This window comes from Harpia harpyja, chromosome 16, assembly GCF_026419915.1.
Source record: "Harpia harpyja isolate bHarHar1 chromosome 16, bHarHar1 primary haplotype, whole genome shotgun sequence".
Lineage (NCBI taxonomy): Eukaryota > Metazoa > Chordata > Aves > Accipitriformes > Accipitridae > Harpia > Harpia harpyja.
In genome coordinates, this window is record NC_068955.1 from 22,703,522 (window position 1) to 22,725,191 (window position 21,670).

The following is a 21,670-nucleotide window of genomic DNA, read 5'->3' on the forward strand; positions in this document are numbered from 1 at the left end:
GGAGCCCGAAGTGCTCTGCCGGGCTGTGTTTCTCCATGCAGTGCCTGCCTGCAGCACTGGGGGATCGGTCTGGTGCTGCAGGAAGGGCTGCGTTTTAGGAGAGACCAGTTAAATTGTGTGACATCATCAGAGCCTACAAAAAAACCCCTGACACTTGGGCGTCTGGGACGTCTTTGCCTTTTGTTTGAGCCTGTTACCCAAGGTGCAGCCCTGCAATGAGAAACAGTGGTACTAACTTTAATCTTTTCGAATGTCCTGCAGAACGTGTAACCCAGTGTTTGAGTTACTGTGCACTTGTGGATGTCCCACACAGTGAAACACCAAGGCGGTCCAGTTTCTGCTTTTATGGAGTTGAGTGCAATATAGTTTATTCAACTTTATATGTCACAATAAATATTGATTAAATCTGGTAGTAAGGAGGGGGTTTGCTTTCTAATCCTAGACTGGTTTGAGTTGGAAGGGACCTTTAAAGGTCTAGTCCACCCACCCTGCCATGGGCAGGGACGTCTTTCACTAGATCGAGGTAGATGCTAATGCAGGATGCTAATCTTAAACCTGACTAGTGTTGCTGTGAATGCAAACTTATCTTGCTCAGAAAGGACTCAGCTGTGTAACAGATTCCTGAGAGGGTCAGCCTCTAGGTGCAGAATTAAAGAACGGAAGCTACCATGATACCACCCCTCCCCACCCCCACCCCCCAAAAAACAAAAAAAAAAAAAGAAAAGAAAAAAAACAACCACAGAAATGTAACTCTTCAGAGAGAGCTGATGGTGCCATCCATCACTGTCATTCAGTGGCCTGGATGACATCCTGAGGTCCTTCACCAGGTCTGACTATTATGTCTATAAAGGTTGAAAACTGGATGTGTAACAGGCTATTGCAGAGGGACTTGTTGACTGGAAATCTGTTCATGTCCAGGAACCACGCTGGGAATCATTTTAGGTAGTCTGTCTGTCTGTGGGTTTCGATGCTCTGCAGCTGTGTGTCTGTTAGTCATAAACATGTTTTCTCCTCTTTTCTGTTAGTGTGGCGGGGAAAGCATTAATGCGCGGGATGGGAAGGGAATACGTACTGAGCGTGCAAGCAAACGACAAAACTGACTTTCTTTAACAGCCACTTGCAGCAACCTTGGGCAGTGCTTATTGCCAGCATGGGCACAAAGTTTATAGACATTGCTGGCAAACTTTTGCTTGTTTTGCTTGCTCTGATTTTCATATAAAATGCAGCATCTTTTAAGGATAAAGTTGAGTTGAAGGACTTGGGTTTTACAAATTGGCTCGCATTACTGCTTTCTCCTTTGCTTCTGGAGAGTAGAAATGGCACGTCATGGTCCAGCCAGCTCTGGGGGAGAGGGGGCTGTTCCCAGGAGGGTTTCATGCCCCCGTGCGAGGAAGGGCAGCCGTGCCCTGCTGTGGGCAGCCGTGCCCTGCTGACCCGTGGACTCCCACGCTGCCACCCGAGTGCTGCCGGGCTTGCTGTGCACTGCCCGCGAGCGGCTTTAGGGTGAGTGGCCTGGCTGGGCCAAAGTAGAAGTCAGACATAAAAATCGGAGAGGGATGAATTTCCTCCATCTCCCAAAGGAAATGAAATCTCTGCGGTCAAGAAACACATGACTGCTGTTGTGTTAGTGAGCTGGACGTAGAGCCTGAGCACATGTTTTCACATGGGAGCATCTTGCTCTGGAGAAGCAGCAAGCCACTCCTCTGTCCTCCTTGGCTTCTTGTACATAGCAGAATTTAAAAAAAAAAAAAACAAAACCACACAAAACTCTTGTGAGCAGTGAAGTCTTGAGGAGTTTTCAAGCCAAGAAAATACATTGACTTTTATGAAGGGTGAAAAACCAGAGCTCACCACAGCCTTTTGAAAAGTGCAATGCTCTGTGCCACTTGGGAGAAGCATAATCAGTAAAACTACTAAAAAAATATGACTGCGAAGCCATCTTAGTCTGTAAGTGCATGTGAGAGAGCTTCACCTGGCCAGCAGAAGAGTTGTACCTGTAGAGCAGTCATCCGTGCCACCAGCAGCTGGGCTTTCCTCAGTGGTGCCTATTTGCATAGAAGGGGGGTGAGCACAAACAAGAACTGGGAGAGCTGCAGAAGCTCAGAACACCAGTTGTCTTTTTCTGGGGGAGACTGGGAGCTACCCGAATCATGCAAAATAAAGGCATAGCTCCGCTGTCACAGCTTGTTTTGAGGACCTTGTTTCACGGCTCCACAGAAAGGGTAATGGGGATGGGACAGCGATGGACGGACCAGGCGATCCGAGACGGGGTTAGGGCTCGGCATGGCGCGGGTCATGCACCTGCAATACCTGCTGTGTCTGCTGCCAGGAGCAGCAGAGCCCGGCAGCCGCTGCCTCTCGGGTGCGAGTGAACAGCCGTGTGTGATGGCCCAGGGACAGACGCAGGGACTGCAGGTGGGGAATTGCTGCTCCGGAGGGTCGCGTGGGCCAGCGTTTGGGCTCTGTGGTGTATATAGTCCTCCTGATGCGTCTGGGATTTGCTTGTAGCACTCTTGCTCCTGGCAGGTTTTTTTTCTGTGTTCAACCCATGCAAGCGCTTGGCATTTGAGTTAAAAACCCTTGCAAGGTGGAAAGCAGGGGTGAGTGTGCTCCTGCAATAAATGGAGGAGCTGCAAGTTAAAGAAGAGTTTAATTGATGTTTACTAGATAGTTTGCTCTAATAGATGAGAAAGTAAGCCATGTCCCAGGTCTGATTTTTTCCACTTATACAGGTGTAAATTAGAAGCAACAGTGTTGAATTAAATGTGGCAAAAGCACCACACATGGTAGGGAAACCGAGCAAAACGACTCTCCCGGAGCTTGTCATTTGTCCCTTCTGCACTGAGCGCCAGGGGAACTTGCACAGCTGATACGTTTGTAGTTGCTTGTGCAGGAGGTTGTGGATAGACGAGGTTGCTCAGAAATTAAGGATTTCACAGGGAGAGATGATCTCCTGTCTTTGGCTCCATCTACATCACCTGGGGTGAGTGAGGGAAACATGGCTTTATTCTTTATTCCTTCTGCCTGCATGCGAAGTTCAGGGATGGTGCTGTTTAACTGCTGCGATGCCTTTTCTTTTCCCAAATCAGTGTCTGTCTGTGCTGTACACACTCAAAAATAACCTGAAGAGCCTGTGTTTATTTTGCTCACTCCTGCTGTCCTAAATTGACCTAAACTTGCAATAAAAGGCTGAAGTTTTAGCCACCCGAGCAAGGTTGCTCCATCTGCCTCCTGCCACATGCACACGTACATCGGGGGCCTGAAAAGAGACCCTAAATCCCTACTTGTGTGGCTGGCACATGTCTTACTGCTGCCACCAGGCCCCCAGCCTGACGGCCGTCCCGCTGAGCAGGTCCCCCCCCACCGTGGGCTCCCTCCTGCCCTAACGCCCTGCTATCGCCTTTGTGCTTTCCCAGACCGCTGCCTGCCTGTGGCCGACGAGCCCACCTTCCCGAAGAAGGCGAAGAGCATGTCTGAGTGCCGCGACTTGGAGAGCTGGTTCTCGCCCCCTTCTCCCGAGTGGGCCACCGTGAGGGTCATTCCTGAGGAGGAGATGACCGAGCACAACCTTCTCGCTATCCGAGTCATGGTCACCAGTGATGCAAGCAGGTACTTTAAAATACAAGTAAGCCTATAAAAAACCCATAAGAGCAGCTTGGTTTCCTCTGGAACACTAAGGAAAAATATAACAAAATATAGTACTGAATGTACGTACAACTGGCGAAAGAAAAAGACGAACTGCTTAGAATAACAATTGTTCTTTACCGCAGCCATAAATCCCCCAGACACATGACTCACTTTGCAGGAAATCTTCAAACGTTCGCATCCCACACAGGGGCCTGAATCAGAGAAAAACATTGCCCTGATCACCTCTTTGTGTACCAAAAAATGTCGGTTTGGGGATTAGGGCAGTAGGTGTGTTGTGGCAAAAGGTGCATCCTGTGACGTGGCCGCCTCCCACCTTGGGCATCATCCTGCAGCTCCACACCCTGGGTCTCTGCCAGGGCATTTGAGGGCCTGCCTACCCCTAAGAAATCTGAAATTTGATGGTCCTTGGGGAGCTGTCAGAGGAAGCCTGATTTCTGTGTACAAGTTAGAACGTACTGGTTTTCTGGGCAGGATTTTGTGGGAGTTCATTCCATCTAAAGATTAGATTGGTATCTCCTGAGTAAAGCAGTTTTCCTTAGTGAGAATTAAAAAAGAAGAGGGGGAGGAAAAAAAGGAGAAAAAAAAAAAAAAGGCAAACCCAAAGCCAGCTCTTGCAAACAAAGAGCTATTGCTCTGTAAGGAAGCTCATTCAAGTTCTTGATGTCCTTTAAACACCTCTTCGTGGTGCTGTGTGTAGCTTGTGGAGAGCAATGCTTTTAGAAATGCAACTTTCTGCTATTCCCTGTGGTGGTTTTAAATGGCGTTTGTGCTCTGCTGCATAGGTCTGGGTGCTCTTCTGGGGAAGGATGAACCTCTCTGGGGTTCCTTTCCCACAGGGGATGGAGACCTCAGAAAAGGGTTTCCCACCTGTTTGACAGACCCCACTGCGGAGCATCTGCTTGTATCCCTTGCTAATACCCTCCAGCTCGCGGTGCCCCTGCGGCGTGCGAGCAGCGATGGCAGTCGGCTAATCCCTCTGATCTGAGGGATCAGGTCCCTTCCCTGTGGCAGCCCTCACGGCTGGACGGCGAGGCCCCTGGTTCCCCGCCAGCGGGACGCGGCACGAAGGGTGACGCCGCGTCTGTCACCGGCACGGCCGGTGCCAGCAGCTCCGAGGTCAGCCTCCCGCTGCTGCAGCAGCTCGGGCGCCCTTCATCCCACACCGCTCCGGCTGGCCAGCTCCTGCCTAAAAAGGGGGGATGAGAGAAAGAGCCAGTGACAAATGGCACCGCTGAGCTGGCTGCGGGACGCTCGGTGGGACGGGGAAAATGCCCAGCTCGGTGACACAGCTTTGCTAAAGTTCAGGCTTTAGGTACTTGTGAATAATGACTACCTATCAAGCAGAGATCAGAGGAGAAGCTTCGTACTGTAGCACTTACCAGCCAAGGAAAATAAACATTTTGCTCTTTAAAACAGAAATATATCAATCAATGTTAATGGCAGGTCTTTTTCTTTTGTGTGGCGCTCTGCCCAATGTCAGTATCTCCCCATCCACACAGCATCTCAGCCTTCAAAGACTTCATATATTTATATTTTTTTTTACATTTATCTGTATGCTTGACACAGCTTGAAAGACACCTAAGAAGTATGTTTTAGTGGTGAAATTTAAGGCTACTCTGATTCAGCCTGCCGAGAGAGCAACGCACCTGGAGCTGTGCTCCTGTCCTTGCTGCCTTGCTGGCCCCGGCCTCCCAGCACTGCTGGTTTGATGTGGGTGAAGCAGTGGTGCAGGACTGGTGGGCACTACCCATGTGGCATTTACCCTGGCTTTATGCTGTCTGTAGCCTTTCCCTTAGCTCTTCTTTCTCCTGCCTCCTGGGCTGTACCTTGGGGTGTTACAATAAATCTTTACTTTCTACAAGGCAGTGCTATATAAACACGAAACAGTTTTTTCCTGCAATGCCAACAGGACTACTCATGGTGTAAGCTCCTCTTTTTTTAAGGTAGAGCTATTAATCATCACAATAAATCTATGAATTAGCTTAGCAGTATTGTTTGCATTAAAAATAGGCCAAGTGAGATGGTGGCGTGCTTATTTATGGCAGTGGGAATGTGGTCACATCAGAAGGCCTGAAAGTGCCTGTTCCCTACAGTCTGGCCTTTAGAGATGAAAGAAATCCCATGATTATTGAAAAAAAGGACTAATAGTGACCTCAAACGGTCATTCTCCTGCCCAGAGGCAAGGTCACAACATGTGTGCCATTCACATGTGTTTGCGTGGCATATTTTTAATTACATTTAAGGAAGGCGATGCCGTAAATCTGCCTCTGTGATCATTTCAGGTGCCTCATTGCACTTGCTGTTCAATGGATTGTCCCAGCTGGCTTCCAAAGAGTTTCTTTCATTGTTTCCTATAGGTGCCTTTTGCATGCTTGAAGGCTGTTCATGTAGCTTCACTTGGTCTTCTCATCTCTAGACTGATGCTTAGAATTTTCTCCAACTTCTTGCCTAAGCCCTGTTTGCTTGGCCAGTGGCTGTCCTCACTCCTGTCCTCCGGGCTCCGTCCTTGTCCTGTATCACAGCACCCAGAAGTGGAGTCAGGACCAAGCGCAGCAGCTTGCTGTGGTCCAAAACCCTCCCCATGACTCCACGAGGTGCCCAACACACAATAAGGAATGATGCTGGTGCAATAACAAAAATACCCAAGTTTTGCAATAACAAAATACCTGAGTTTTACAGAGGTCTCATCCGAGCCACGGATGCCAGCGTGGCATCATCTGTCACCTTGGGGTCAAAATGGCTTGGTGTTGCACTATTTCCAGCACGGGTTCCCCCAGACTGCTGAAGGCTAGGAGAGCCTTCCACCCCTCAGCACTTCTTCACCCTGCTTGGCTTTATCTTCTGCCAGCAGTGCCAGTGCAGAAGCACGCGGGTTGCAGGAGGGGGCTGCGCCTCCCCGCTGCTTGCCAAGTGGTGGGCATTCGGCAGCTGCTGCCGCCCGGGGAGGGGACCTGGTTCCAGGTCCCAGATGGGAGATGAGGCGAGGTCCAGCAATAACCCTATTGCATTGGTGGGTGAAGCCTGCCTCGCGGTCGGAGTGGGCTGCCCTGGATTTGGCCTCTTGCGAGTTCCCTATGGCATGCCTCTTATTTGCAAAAATCTGTGGGGAAAAAGGTGAAAAGTGTAGAGTTTTGACCCTCGTGCTTTGCTTCTAGGCAGATTACAGCATTGCCAATGCTGGTATTTCCCTTTTCTTCATCCTGGTACAGCCTTGCAGGCAGAAGGGCCCGTCCCTGCTGACCTAGCAGTGTGGTGTTTCACCCCAAGTCTCTCTCAATTCCAGTTTGATTCCAGGTGCTGAACGTAGCAATTGTGGGTGTGAATCCAGGCAGCAGAAGTCTGATGGGAATAGGGATATCTCAGCTGTGTAGCACCTACTGCAAATTACAGTGTGTAATAACGACAATGAAAAAAGCAAAATAAGGATGTCAGCTCTGGCTGCAAAACATCCATTTCTCTGCTGCCCGCACTGCTGTCAGGGCTGACACTGGTGCTTGTTGCACTGAAGAGGAACAAATACCTCCATGCCGTGCATCTTGTGACACGTCCCACTTTCTTTTCATCTTGCCCTTTTTTCCCGTAGCTCTGAGCTGGAGTCTGATTGTAACAGCGACTTGTCAAACTCTGAAGTGAGCGAAGGACAGACCTTGCTGCTGGAGCCCCACGCCTGCACGAGCCCCGTCCGGAGGTGGGCATCGCTCGCCAGGAGCCCTGTGGTGCCAGAGGAAAGCCCCAAAACATCCAAAGCTGCTGATGGTAAGCAGTGTCCCAACCTGGGGATGCTCCAGCAGCCTCTCCTGAGGGCTGAAGTCGGGGCTGGGTGAAGGTGTTTCAAAGTGGAGGCTGTTACCTGCTATGTGGCCAGGTTGGATCTGTTAATGGTGCCTTTTTTAGGGGGGATTGGTGCCTTTTGGGTGCTGTAGCTGAAACAACATTTCCAGGATGCAGGGTAGCCTGGAGTAGTTGTGCCTCGTACTTTGCTTGCAGGGGTAAGATGAATGTTTTCCCACTGGTAAAAAGTTTGAGCGTTATTAGTAGCTAATGCAGTATTTGCTGTGTTGCCTAGGTAAGGGTGACGTTGGGAGGCACTGGAGAGCTCTGCTTGGTTCAATTTGTATTTCTGTCAGTAGCTGCTTAAAATTTTTGTATCTGGTGAAAGCACAAGGAGGAAGGGATATAGCCAGCAGGGAGGTGGGGAGAGGTTTAGGAACACTCTGCGTCCAAATGGAAACTCCTTTCTGGAGCTGGAGAAGGTCAGAACTAAAAGTTGTGCTAAAAACAGCCAAAGAAATGGTTTTGCAGAAAATAAAAGGCCATCGGCATTCATTTCTTCCCATCTCCCACCACCCCCACATCCATATATGCATTTTTAATCCAAACAGAAAAGAGGGGATTTCATACAGCAATTTAAATTGACTCTTGAATAACAAAGCCCTTGTTTAGGGCAAAAAAAAAAAGGACCGCAGCAAACCCCAAAGCATGCCCAGCAGCGTGTGACCCCATGCAGTCACTAAAGGATTTCATCCTTTTTCCTCCCCCCTCCGCCAGCTGCTAAGGTCACCTTCCTCCCCCCCATCACCTTCCTCCCCACCATGCCAGCCAGGTTATCTAGATCTCCATGAGCAGCCTGTCTCCCAGCTCCGCGTCCTCACCCAGCTGCGTTACAGCATCCCGAAGTTTTTACCCCTTCAGTCTGTCCCCTCGCCCGCCTCTCTGCCTGTCTGCCTGCCTCTCTGCTCCTGCCGGCTTCCCTGAGAGAAGAGCCAGTGCTGGTCTGGGGATAAGGGAGGCGGAGGACATGAGCTCCTTTGCTGGGAGCTCCTCGCCGCCCTCCAGCAGCCGCGGCCGGCGGCGGGTGCGCGCTGCCCCCTCCCGGCCGCCGCCGCGGGGAGACGGGCCCGGTAGCGAGCTAACCCCAACCCCCGGCTTGGGCATCCCCCCTCATCCCCCCCTTTCTTTTTTCCCCTCTCTATTTGCGCTCTCTGGCTTTTGCTACGTTAGCTGACCGCGTGTCTTTTCTGTTTCTGTTCAGCGCTACAGAGAGCCAACAGTTTTCACTCCACGGCGTTGAATAAGTATCAGAATTGGAGGAGGAAACTCCAAACCAGTGAGTAAAGCCTGAGAAGCGATTGTGTCTTCTATTTGTGCTGTCTTCTGTTTTCCTGTCTCTTAAATGTCTGTTTCTCCTTCTTTCCTTTAAGTTTTGTATTTTTGAGTCGCTAGAGGAGGAAAAAGAGGTCTAAAATGCACCAAATATTTCTTTTCCATTTTCTTGTCCTCAAAAGATCAAATTCCCTTTCTGTGTGACTGTTCCCTATGCTATTACACTCACCAGCAAGTGGTGTCCGCTCTAATTCTCCAGCTGAGAAAATGCCCCCCTATCCCAGAGCTGTGTTATTCTGTCTCTAGGCCTGCCTGCGCTGATTGCTTTTGATAAGGTACAATGCTGGATCTAACATTTTATTAGAAATGCTTCTGAAGGTGCCTATTTACGCCCGTCTACAGGTTCTCTATCACCTCTTTTTTTGTCAGAAAAAAGCAGGTGATGTTTCTGGGTTACTGGAAGGGAGAAGAGTACTAACTGTCATCCCAAGAGGTGTGCCGGTGAAAATAAGCGTTACTAGTTCTTGTCCTCTAGCAGTTTCGGTAGGTTTGGGCTGATCCATCTCTGCCTGCAGGAATCGCAGAGGAATGCAGTGATTTCGATAGCGATTGGGTCTGTGCTCAATTCGCTTTCAAAACACAGCACGATCACCCCTTGCAGCTGAGGCTGTGTCTAGGTAATCTTCCTCCTGGGCTACGGTCCCAAAACAAGCCAGCAAGCCTCGATCACACCTCTGCTGCTCATAACAGGGTTGCCCACCCGCCTTGGCATAGCTCCTCTGCAGGTGCACACAGTGCCTGCCCAGTTCCCACTAAGGACTCACAGGCACCTGCCAGGGTTGATCATACCAGGAGGGGAGCTGGGTGAGCTTACCAGCACCCCAAACCCTCTCAAAACTTGGTTAGAAATGTAGTTGTATCTGTTAGACTGGGGTGTTGGCGGCCTTAAGTATAAAACATGAATGTGCAGCAGCGGAAAGAAGGGATTTGTGCGCGTGACCGAGTGCCACGGTTTCTGGGCATGTAGACAGCAGGTTTTGGGGAATGGTGGTGACAGCCACTCTTTAACCCTGCCCTCAGCTGCCCTCTGCAATGAGGGGGATTTCTGCAGCCGCTCAGAGCCCCGGTTGCCTTCAGAGAAGTTAAGGGCTCTGCTCCCGAAACAAGTAGGATCCCTGTGTCTGTTACGGGACCAACATTCAAGCAGAGGCGTCTCGGCTTGTTTGGTTTGAACGCACAAGCAAGCTTCAAGATTATTTGTAAGTACCCCCTGTGGAGTGAATTTTTATATGTCAGAAGAGGAGGCAAGCTGCATCTCTCCTTCCAGGCACCGGGCTCGCCTCCGAGTCAGATGCCTGCAGGTACGCAGGAGCCCTGTCACTACCGACCCCGCGGTCCCTTGGAGGCCCCCGATGCCACACATCTGGGATAACTCAGTAAATCTCAGTAGAGGATGCATAGGGCTATTTCACGGACCTGAGAGGATGCTCCCACCAAGCTCAACTTCAGCAAACCATCCCCTGTGATGGGCTGTCCCCAGAGAGGCAGATGTGGCCGCGATGGGGCTGCATTCCCTGGGATTCACCGCACTTCTGAGGCACGGGGACTTGCCGTGCTCTGAGAGGCCTCTCTGGAGCAGCCGCACGAGATGTCCCACGCAGGGTAATGCTGTCCCATGCCTGGGATGGGGAGGCAGAGCTGGGTGCCCTCAAAGTCTCGTGGCAGCTGTGTCAGCCTCAGGGCTGTCTCTGAGCACTGAACAGCATTTGGGGATTGGCTTATACATCAGAGGTTGGCTTCACCAAAGGCTTGGGTTTAAAATCTTGCCTTAATTCATCTCAGTTTTTAAAATATCAAACAAAAAATGATGCTTATTCCAGGTTTGAGGGGGAAAAAAGGAAGATTGTGAGAGAGGAAAGAAGAGAAGACTGGAGGCCACTCTCAATTTTGACTCATTTTCAGCTTGTTCTTAGGAAGTATATTACTTAATCGTTTGCCAATTAATTTCCCCCTCATTTTATTAAAATCTTCCGTGTGCTTCCGAAGGGCTCTAGAGGGAGCTAAAAGCCTTTGAGAGGGAAGCAATGCGCTGTATGAGTTTGTCTGAACCTCGAGTATGCTGTTAAAACGAGGCGTAAAGCACATTCAGTGTATACTGGGAACAGAATAAAGGCATTTTTTACTCTCCGGAAGAACACTGTAAGTCTTAGTTTCTATATTTAATCCACTTAATATTTCGTTACAAGAATTCGTACGATCATCAGTCACATGAAAGAAAAATCTGTCTCCTCTTCAGACTTATTTCCCAAAACACATGTTTCATAAACAGCACAAGGTACGCAGCCAAGGAAAGGAAATCAGTGTCATGGTTATATTGGCTGAAAAGCTCAGAGCAGGATATTACCTTTCAAAATCTTTAATCCCTGCTGCACAGCCACAGGGAACGCCACACTCTTAATTTATCTTGGTCACTTGGAGTAGCTTTTGGGCCAAGCAGATCATGATATTGCCCTAGAGAACTTTGTTTTTTTAAAATCCTGTTTTGAATGTGAAGCTGCAAATACGGGTTCAATGTCTTGGTGGGAACAAATCCATTATCTCCGTGAAAGACGGCGAGCTGTGGCTTTGCGTGAAGCAATGTTCTCACATGTGCAGGCCCTGTCCTTCTAAGCTAATGCACGCCCATGAGAGCTTAGTGGGAAGTAGTTCTCCCCACGGCCACGTGCCGTTACCCTGCAGACCCCTGGGCTGTGGGTTTTATGCTCTCATCGGCTGTCGCTGCTGCAGTGGTTGCATTTCCCTGCGGTGTGCTGAGCCATGACATTTGTCTGTGTCAGGAGGCTCAGGGCTTCAGTGGATCAGGCTAAACCCCCCTGGCTCACTTATACAGGTGATAGTGAGATTTTTTTATCCTAATTCTGGATTCCCATGTTTTCCCATGGCTAAATTCACGTTACAGAATATAAAGGTCAGCCCCTGGTTGCTAGTCCCTGCAGGAGTTCCTTAAAGAACGCCAGCGCATCATTTCCCTCCGTTCTTGACGGAATATAACAAATTGCATCAAGATTGGGAATGAATAGGTGAGGCATGAGAGGAAAGTTGGCCTCTCTCCCTGGCTTGCCTTTTCTGAAGTCCATGTGCAGGAACTGTCTTCTCTCTCTGGTGTGTTGCTTTTGTCCTTATGCAGCTTTTAATCCCTGTGTAGAACAAAGTTTGCTTTGGGAACCTTTGTGAGTTTCAGAACTAATAATTGGGTTTGGGAGTTAATAATTCAGCTATAAATATACTTGTCATGTCATAGCTCGACATGGTAATATCTTGGCTCAGGGATACTTTTGTTCTGTCCAAAGATTATTTATTATGTAAAATCCCCACAGGCACAAATGTTAGAGAGTTCTCCTGACTCCCTTCAGGTGCAAGTTACCTCCCTACTTTTTCTTCCAGCAGGTCTAAGTCTGTCTGTGCTAGTTTTGGTTCAAGGCCTTTAGCAATTATTTACCTTGCCTGATCCTAGGAGAGCCCCCAGCACACTGCCCTGGCTTGGGAGACCACAGGACTATTTCCGTCCTTACTGCCTGCAGGTGGTTGCATTTCTCATTTCTCTCCCATTCTGACGGACAGCCCTCTCAGAAGTCACCCATTTTCTTCATTTCTCAGAACTACCCAAAGCTTCAAAAGTCACTGGTTGTTTTGACTGCCTCTGCTTTTAAGGCCTGGAAGCCCTCTGAAGAGGGCTGGTTTTCCCAAAAGTTTCCTGGAACTCAAAAGTTGCTTCACTACATCCAGCCGAAAAGTGGAAGCAGTTCAGGTCTGCTGCTGAAAATGTCAACATGTGTTTGGCACAACATGCACACACATGTGAGTGAGGCCATAAACTTCATTACTGTAGGTCAGCTCTTGAGGTACAAATGTATCCAGATCATTGTTTAACTTTCTACTCTCGTTCTTTACTTGCAAACTTTATTTAAGACAAAACCAATACAAATGTGATGGTAAAATTTGTCCCTTTGGCAGGTTTCCCTCTACTGTCCAGCAAGAAACCTGGGCTACACTGGAAGGACAGCTCAGCCAGCTGTCAAAGTGGTCCTGGAGAGGATCAGTCCCAAGCACAGGTACGAAGGAGAATTGGGCAGAGCAAAATGAGCGTAACTACTGTTGGGGCCTGTCTGCTGTCAGCAGGCTGTCTGAGCATCCTCTGCTCTTTCAAATAGTTTTGGTCCTCACAGTAACCACTAAAGTTGGAGTTATGCCTGTGCTGTATGTAGGGAAGAGGCTTTGATGCTCTGATTGATATAACCGTTCCAAAATCGTGCGGCTAAGTCACATTTGCTGTGGGACTCAGACCTCGATTGCACTGAGAGTTAGGCACTAATCTGTTGCATCAGTCAACATGTAGGCATACCCCACGCTGCCCTTCCCTCGCAGCGGGAGGTTTAGCTGCCACGGGGATTTGCTTTGTGCCACAGTTTCTGCCCAAAGGAGAGGAAATCCTTCAAGCCTCTGTCCGCTGGTTCTCCCGAGCTGGCTGTCGGTCTGTCCATGTGCTCACAGGGCTGGATGGAAACGCGTGGCATGTTGGGCAAGGCCACGTGCCACCAGTGGTGGGGGGAGAGGGTATCACATCTGAGTAGCTTAAATGCCACTTGATCGCTGTGCATCACTAGGCAAAGGGCAAGTGCCAGCACCGGCCTTGGAGAGCAAATCTGGGGGCTGAGGTAAGGGCTCGCATAGTGCTAGCCATAGGAAACCTGGCATAGGAGACTGGGGATTTCAGGGCGTTACAGCCCTTAGACATAGGTGTGCCTGTGTCTAATGTTTACTCCTTATATCTGCTGGGCAGAAGACTTCTTTTCTTAATTTGCAGCAGGCCCTTGGCTCCACACTTCCCACAGCTCAGGAGCGTCTTCAGCTTCCTTCAGGACCTAGGATTTCCATTGTATTTTTTGCCTTTTTTAATTCTTTTTTTTTTTTTTAAGGCTGAGGAAGGGTGGGCCTGCCCTAAATGTAGCACTGCAGCAGAGTCGTGACTGACCGTCCCGAGCAAAGGGCAGCACGTCCCCTGGACTCAGAGCCGGGAGGAACAGGGACCAGCCCATGTCCTCCATGTCCCAGCCTGTTGTCCTCATCCTTGGGTTAAACATGATTAAAATTGCTTGGCCTCAGGGTCTGCGTTAGCAAAAAATCAAGTCTTCCACGTCCACCGTGGTAGTTGAAATCCGGTCCAGGACAATAGGGCCAGGAAGGGAACATCCCAGGGGAGCAGAGCTGCACAATGCTGCCTGGCCACGCCACGCACGAGGAGAGGTGACTCCATGCAGCTCCCACTCTGTAAGCAGTGCTTAGCGGCCTTTTTCTTAGTCTAAAGAGAGAGGCTTAAGAGCGTGTTTGTTTGTTTATTGGTGTTTCTCATGTTTCTCTATCTGAGATCCTGGCCAATATTAATTTTAGCCATCAAATACAACTGTGAAATGGAGTAATCATTATTGCCTTACTTCTGGTGCTCCTGGGAAATGAGAAGTCAGATTAATGGTTTCGCCCGTGTGAATTCAGGAATCTGGCACATAAGTGGAAACAGGAATTGAACCTTCACACCATCCGTTATCACATAGCATTGAGGATGAAATGCCTCCCTTTTAAGAAGGAAAAAAACCCTCTAGTTTTGGTCTGCTGGCTAGATAATGTGGGCATTTATCCTTGTTACTAACTCCAGCAGAAGAATTCTGTGGCTAGAGTAATGAATTTAAATCTTCACCAAAGTAAAAATAATCATGAGAGAGAACTAATTGAATTGTTTAAAACTACCGTCTTGCATTTTACAGTCTTTTCTGGTTCACTTCATTCATTCCTACCTGTGCTATATAAGCATGCAACATTATAAAAACAGTTAGAGAGAATGAATGATGGTGTCTTGTGCTTCATCTAAGGTGATGCAACTGGAATGCACACGGGAGAATAGAGCAGATCTGCTCTTGTTTATTTTCCTGTAGATAGGGCTGTTTCTTTCTAGGGAAAATATTATAGGCAATTCATAAAGATATGACAGATTCTTAGCAGGAATAACGTTATTTTTAGACTACTAAAATTTCCAGTAGTATTAGATCTCCGCTCCTAGAGAAATATTAGCCCTTTAGAGAGAAAAGGTTTTCTTCTTATTGTATTATCATCTACATATGTATGTGTATATAAATTAAATATTATGTTTATTAGTATTACATTAAGATTAAAATTGATTAAACTATTACATGAAATAAAAGATACACTAAACTGTATTTTTCTACCCCTAATATAATCTTTTTTTCATGTACTTCACAGCTGGCTTCTTACAAGAAACCACCAGAAGTTACAAGAGGACATTTCAAACCCCACAGCCCAGTATTTCAAAGAAAAGAAAAAACCAGAGAGATGCCTGAAGACATCCATCTCTATGTGCCCCATTGTCCTTTTCAGAGCAGCACCAGAGGTTCTCCACGGACCCCTCCTGGGAATGGGACACTGGCTGCTGATTTTTCCCATCCTGAAGATACAGATAATGACATGGGGACACACAGAGCCCAGGGCTGGAAGGGAAAACCCCAGAAATATACCTCTGAACCAGAAGATTTTAGTAGGAAGACAAAAGTGCTGTCATCTCTGGATTTGAAAGAGAAAGATGGCAAAAATACAAGGCACCCAGAAGAAAAGCTTGAGCAAGAATTGAAGGAGGCAAAAAAGAGGCTGGTGCTTTGTACTCAACAGCGACCCTTGTGTGATTCAAACAGGACGGACTTAGGTGGAACCAGACCAGGGTATCGAAACAAAGGAGCGCTGTGGACCTGTGAGGAGAAGGATGCTGACCGGAAAAAAGATGTGGTCAAACTATCTGGTTGTCCTGTGCCTCTCTTATTTGCAGATGATGCTCCACCAGCTTTGCCAGTTGATACAAAAGATACTCTGAGGAGTCCAGATGCAGTTGCCAGGGAGCACGCAGCTGGCCGGCCGAAATCACCACTGAGGCTCATAGCCAATGCTATCAAAAGGTCCATTTTGGAGCCTCTAACCTCATCTCCAGAAGGACTAAAGCAGGACTCGGACAGCAAAGTCAAAGCCTCTTCAGAACAAGCTTTCTTCAGCTTCCCCAGTACTCCTGGCTATTCCCGAAGCCAAAGGAACAGTAACAATAACAGAGCAAATAACACTCAGCCACAGCAGCTTGAAGTAGGGGAGTGGGCAGGAGAATATTTAGGAAATGGGAGCCCTTTCTCAAATCCATTTAATTTTTCTGTCGGCTCTGAAGAGAGATCTCTAAGCAAGGAGGTATCCTTCCCCGTCTACAGTTCTCACACCAGGCCTTCCAAGACAACCAATATACCTCAGAAATCATCTTGCACTAGGATGGAGGATGTCCCAGGACTCCTAGAAAAGTTTACCTTTAAAGAGACTCCTCCAGGGGCTCCCATGGATGACATGTTTATTTGTAATGAAAAGTACCTCCTTCTTTCATCTCCAGAGCCCAAGAACACCTCCAAGGACAATCTGGATGACTCTGCACAGAAGGGTAGTCTTGGGTTGCTCTTCGATAGACTGAGAAGTAAAGTTCATGACAGAGAAAGGAATTCCTTTGTGTCATCTCTGCCTTTCACGAAGGACCGTTCTCCAGAAGACAGGCTATGTTATCCTTCCACAGGTGAGGACCTGAGTGGAATTATTTTTATTATTCTTAAATGATGATGATGATGATGATGTAATAGCACTTAACATTTAAAAGACCCATGTCTGATCATGCAAACACCTATCTGTTGTATGTTACATTTCATTTATAGTTACTTTCTACATAGGAAGTCTTAATAAATATTTTTTAGTTAAGGTTTAGGAGTTTCTGCTGGTTTAAAGGAGCAGAGCGGATTTGCAAGCAGAGCGCAGCTCGCTGGGCCCAAGTTTGGTCTGCTGCTCGCTGCTGTTCAAATGTGTTTGGGTCAGGAAAATGTACTCGGTGAGGTGGAAGGAAGACGGAGGCAGAGTGGGATGCTGTGCAGAGCAGCTGCTGCTGTGACACTGTGTTGTGGAAAGGGGAGTACAGCGGGCAGGCCGAAGGATGAGCCCCACAAACTCCAGTGCAGTGTGAAGTACATTTGCTACCCTTTCCATGAGGAGCTCAGAGACTGAAGAAATATGGTTGCAATAGCAAGAAGCTTTGCTTTGTGTATGTGCTTTCTCAGCAGGTGTCTCTTCAGCTCGCTCTGCTGTTGTAGTGACCGAACTCTAGACATACTTTTGGGAGCTTTGCGGTGTCACTAATATCCCCTTGTCTTTTATTTGAGAGGAGATAGCACCTTATTGACCTACTCTGACCTATTTGTGAGGCTATCTGGGCAGTGATTAAAAGGCATCAATTTTCATGTTTGCTTGCAAGAACAAGGTTAGTATTAAAATTGCAGACGAGCCTAAGAAATATTGACATCAGACAAAGAGCAATCTGAGTAATCTGAGCATAGGCTCAGAAGGAATTAAGTGCAGCACTGTTTCAGGTATGAAATAGGGGGTATGAGAGCTGCACCCACCTGTCTTTCTCTGATCCATCTTTCCACTAGCCCACTGCAGAAAGTCACGGTTATTTAACTAACCTATTGAATTTTATTGACATACCTGTTTGTTTCTTACCTTATTAAATTGCAACCCAAACTGCAACCCCAAAATTGCCCCTATGCTGCACTATTAAAATAACAATCTGCATGTAAAATGTGAAGTAACTGGAATGTTCCCAGTGAGCTGCCAGATCCTTTTTGTATCCTTTCTGCTTCAGAAGTACTGCATACTGTGAGGAAGATATACAGTATATATGAGACTTGATCTGATGCTCGTTGAATCGATAGAATAACTCCCACTCTCATTCCTGAACTTTTGGATCAGATTCTTGGAGCATCCTTTATCTAACAGCTTGCAAAATCAGACATCCCCATTGAGCCAGAGGATGCCAAGGACTGCACTGAAGCCACAGGGAGTTGCTAGCGTTCACGCTTGTCATGCTGTGGTCTCCAACAGGAGGCTTTTTCTGAGCCTATACCTAGTCATCACCCATCAACTAAGCCAAGCTGACTTGCTCTTAACTAGATGTATTACAATAATGAATACATTGTGTTCCTACTAAAATGGGAAAAGTTCGTGTCAGGTTTGAATAATACTATACTTTCTTTTAAGTGTTTTGAAAACCATGCTGGTTTAATATGTCTTGCATTCCTCTGCTGTGCAAGCCAGAAGAGGAATTATTAATTTATTATAATTATCAAATGTAGACATTGCAAAGTCTGTTCAGAAGAAAAAAAACGCAGCTTTGATCTAGCCATTTGCCCAATAATCTGTCGTCTTCAACGTTTCAACATCGCAGCTCCCTGAACTTTTTCAAACATTCACATTTGAGTAAATCAAACTGATGAAGAGCCAAGTCCTGCTTGGCTCTCTAGAATGGCATTTCTGTCTTGTATTGGCACTTGTCTGAGGCCCAGGCTTGCCAAACTTCAGACATGAACTGATGACGAGCTTTAGCCCATGTTACATATCATTATTCTTCTCTCTTGACATTTACCATGAATCACAGAAAATTTCTTTTCTTTGAAGAAAAAAAAAATACTCCCAGCACCTTGCAGAAATCAGTTTAATGAGGCTCTTTCTCGTACTCCTCTTGGCTCTTTGCAGTAGGGCTTTTCTATCCTATTTGAGGCCAGACAGACTTGTCCTGTGCAAGTATGGTTGGTCTAACATTACGCTGGTGTTTTCTGCCTCAGTGGGCTGTTTTGCTTGTGGAGCCAAAGAATGAGCTGGGTGATAAAAGTCCATGGGCTTGAGATGAGAGTGGGCAAGCTCATTGAAGAGAAATCCACTGAGAATTAACCAAATGCTTAGAAACCTCTTCCAATTTAGAAAGCTCCTGAACTAAAAAATGCTTGGAGGCTGGGCGAGTGTTAAAGGGAGGAGTCTCATGTGACTACCCGGTGCCTGTAGTGTTCCTTTAGGTATCCACTGCTGGAGACAGACTAGAAGGACCTTCTGTCTCACCCTACGCAACTATGGGTTCTATGTTACATTGCTTATCTTTCCCTACAGCTTATCTTAGTTACTTCATCTGCAAATACATGTCCAGTTGTCTTTCCTATGCTGATGACTTCTGTGTTTCAGACCCAGGTGTCTGTCCAAACTAAAACTATATTCTGTCCTTCTGTCATCTCCTGCCAAGTGTTCAGCTGCCAGCTGAAGCTCAGCATGAGGAAACAGAGATTTTAATTACTCAGCGGGAGATTGCCTGTCACTCAAACTTATGCCTGCAGTTACACCTTCCATACAGATCATTCCAGTTCCTGATATCCAGACCTGGTCTAAAGACTTTCTGGCTAACACTTTCTCTCTGTTCTATAAGAGCTGTTCCTCAGAGCCACCTGGAAATTTTGGGCTGTGCAGAGATCTGGCTGCACAGACTACCTGTGTGGGACCTAGGACAAATCTTACTGAAGGAATGGGGGTTCATGCACTGATTTCAGTAAGAGATTGGTCTAAAAAAAAAAAAAATCCTATCTGAATTTGCCTGTAGAATATACAAATGTCCCCAGATAGCCACACTGGAGTTTCTAGGTGAAATTCCAGATTTTTTATTTGCTGCACAAATATCTTTGAGGCTTTTGTCCTTTGATTCCTCCTTTGGGTTCCAACCTGCAGTTTAAAAAGAAAAGAAACCCAAAACTTGATCAATAAAATCAGTCAATGAGATGGCTAACTGATCTCTCCTAAGCCTACTTGCCCTTTTGAAATTCAAAAAAATGCCAAAGTGCTATGTTAGTTATAATTACTAAAAATCATTAGTAACACAGAAAAACAACAGTAAAAAAAAATGCTAAGCCAGGTTGTATGAGAGAGTTGCAGTCAGCAGAGTGTTTGTAACGAGACGCAGTAGTGGATCCAGGGTTTAGGTTGCTTTTGGCTTATGGACAGTCCTTTTGGAGACCAGCCCACGAAGGTGGTTGGTTATTGGCAGATGTTTGGGACTCGGGAGTTGCTTCTTGATAGTGATGGAGACGTGGGAGGAATATTTCTGTCCCTGACAGAGTAGGAATCGCGTGATAACATCCTTAGAATCATCCCTTAGATGAGGTGAGAGTTGTTACAGCTCAGTTTGTGACTGTGTGTTCTTTAAATGGCTCACACCATTAAGCAGAGCTACGAATCCAGCCGATGAGAAAATTAGATGTTATGAACTCTGCTGGTTTTGTGCACCTTTAGATTGAAAAGGGATTACTTGCAAATATTTTGGGTCCATACACGGTTCCCATTACTGCATCTTTGTACCGCTGAAAGTGTGTGTGTTTGCAATATTCTTGGAAGCTGAATTGTCACTGTCATCTCGGTGATTTAGAAGGGGAGCTGAGGCACTGCAAGATTACATTACATGCCACATGAGAACCCTGTGGAGAAGCAGAGATGTGAAGCCAAATAGCCAAGCCCACTCTTGATTTCTACTGGCCTTTCTCTTCATTTCCTACCTCGTGCCAATTCCCATCTGGTTTGGGACACCAGTGCCCCAAGAGATATGTGTGACTTTGCCTCTTTCTTTTGTAAAACACCTAAGTACTTAAAGCAGTCATGATTAACTCCAATGACCTTATAAAAATATGCAATCTTGGACATTTACAGAGGAAGCCAACAGATTAATATAACATCATGTTATAAAAACTGTTCCTGCTCCAAGACTTTCTGTGTATTTAGACTACAGTCATTACTGTGACACAAAAACACCCCAGGAAAGGGAGGTGAGCTGTGACATGCAGAGTGACGGCAGTGGTGGATTTCCCTATACATCTCCAGGACAATCAGCAGTGCTCCCATGTCCTACAGAAGGTATCACCTTCTTCACCTCTTCATAGGACACGTCCCTCTTTGTTCAGGGGACCTCAAGTTTCCTAGGAAACCAGTACCTTAGACTTATACGTTGAGGGAGGGCTTCTCAAAAGCACTGGACTTTGATTCAGTTGATCCTTCTGAATACAGCAAGGGTTTACCACTGATGGCATTCAACGGCAGCACGCTTAGGCCAAAGCAAAGTGTCTTTGAGACTCACCCTTGGATTACCAAGCTGTAACAAACTGGCCGTAGGAAGGAATTTTAATTTTATGGATGTAATTTTTCTTATCTCTTATGACATACACATATGAGGATATCAAGTCCCAGTATCAAGAATTGGAGGTTTCCTCCAACTTTGTACTTTGAAGAGTATTCTGTGACACTGTCAGATTCAATAACAATAATAATTAATGCTCAGTTTCCTGTGATTTGACAGCCGTAAATCAGGTATGCTGGAAAGGGCTCTTGACCAAACTCCTAGCAGCTACTCTGAGGTAAAAATCAAGAATAGATTAATAAAGATTTCAGAAATATTTGTTCCTTTCCCCTTTATAATTAAGAACTAAAACTATGGCTGACAGTTCCTAGTGATCCAAAGTCATGTTAGCTGGGGAGGAAAAGCCCTAGAATAACATATGTTAATTTGGAAGTTATGGAGACGCTGGAGTATTTAAGAAATAAGTAATAAATAACTCCCATTTCGAAGGAATGAGATGGCTGGAGAGAGAAAGCCCAAGTCTAGAAAAGTTGAGTTAATATTTGGAAAAAAATGTATGCTTTTGAGATCTCTTCTGTAGCGATTGAGCTTTAAGGCTTGTCATATTTGGAGTAGACAAATTATTATTATCTAACTTTACTATTGCAGTTCTAAGATTCAGATTTAAATGACCCAGTAAGTGTAAAAGTCCATAAGTTGAACATTTTTATGTGTGAACTCCTTGTTCAAATCCTCACAGCTGGTGGCTAAATTCTGCCTATCCCACCCCTTTAGAGATGGGAAGGATTAATGCTCGGTTGTCTATAGCAGAACACATAGATGCTGTAATACAGAAAAGTG

At 46.7% G+C, this 21,670-nt stretch overlaps 1 protein-coding gene across 8 annotated transcripts in view; it reads left to right on the top strand.

Moving 5' to 3' along the window:
• Window positions 1-21,670, top strand: part of MICAL2 (microtubule associated monooxygenase, calponin and LIM domain containing 2) — a 122,345-nt gene that overhangs the window by 81,604 nt on the left and 19,071 nt on the right. For all 8 annotated transcript variants that reach the window (XM_052810461.1, XM_052810462.1, XM_052810463.1 and 5 more), the window contains 5 exons: window positions 3,417-3,609; window positions 7,232-7,404; window positions 8,681-8,755; window positions 12,766-12,863; window positions 15,064-16,414. In XM_052810461.1, the coding sequence (XP_052666421.1) occupies window positions 3,417-3,609; window positions 7,232-7,404; window positions 8,681-8,755; window positions 12,766-12,863; window positions 15,064-16,414 (1,890 nt within the window). The remainder of the gene's footprint in view (window positions 1-3,416; window positions 3,610-7,231; window positions 7,405-8,680; window positions 8,756-12,765; window positions 12,864-15,063; window positions 16,415-21,670) is intronic.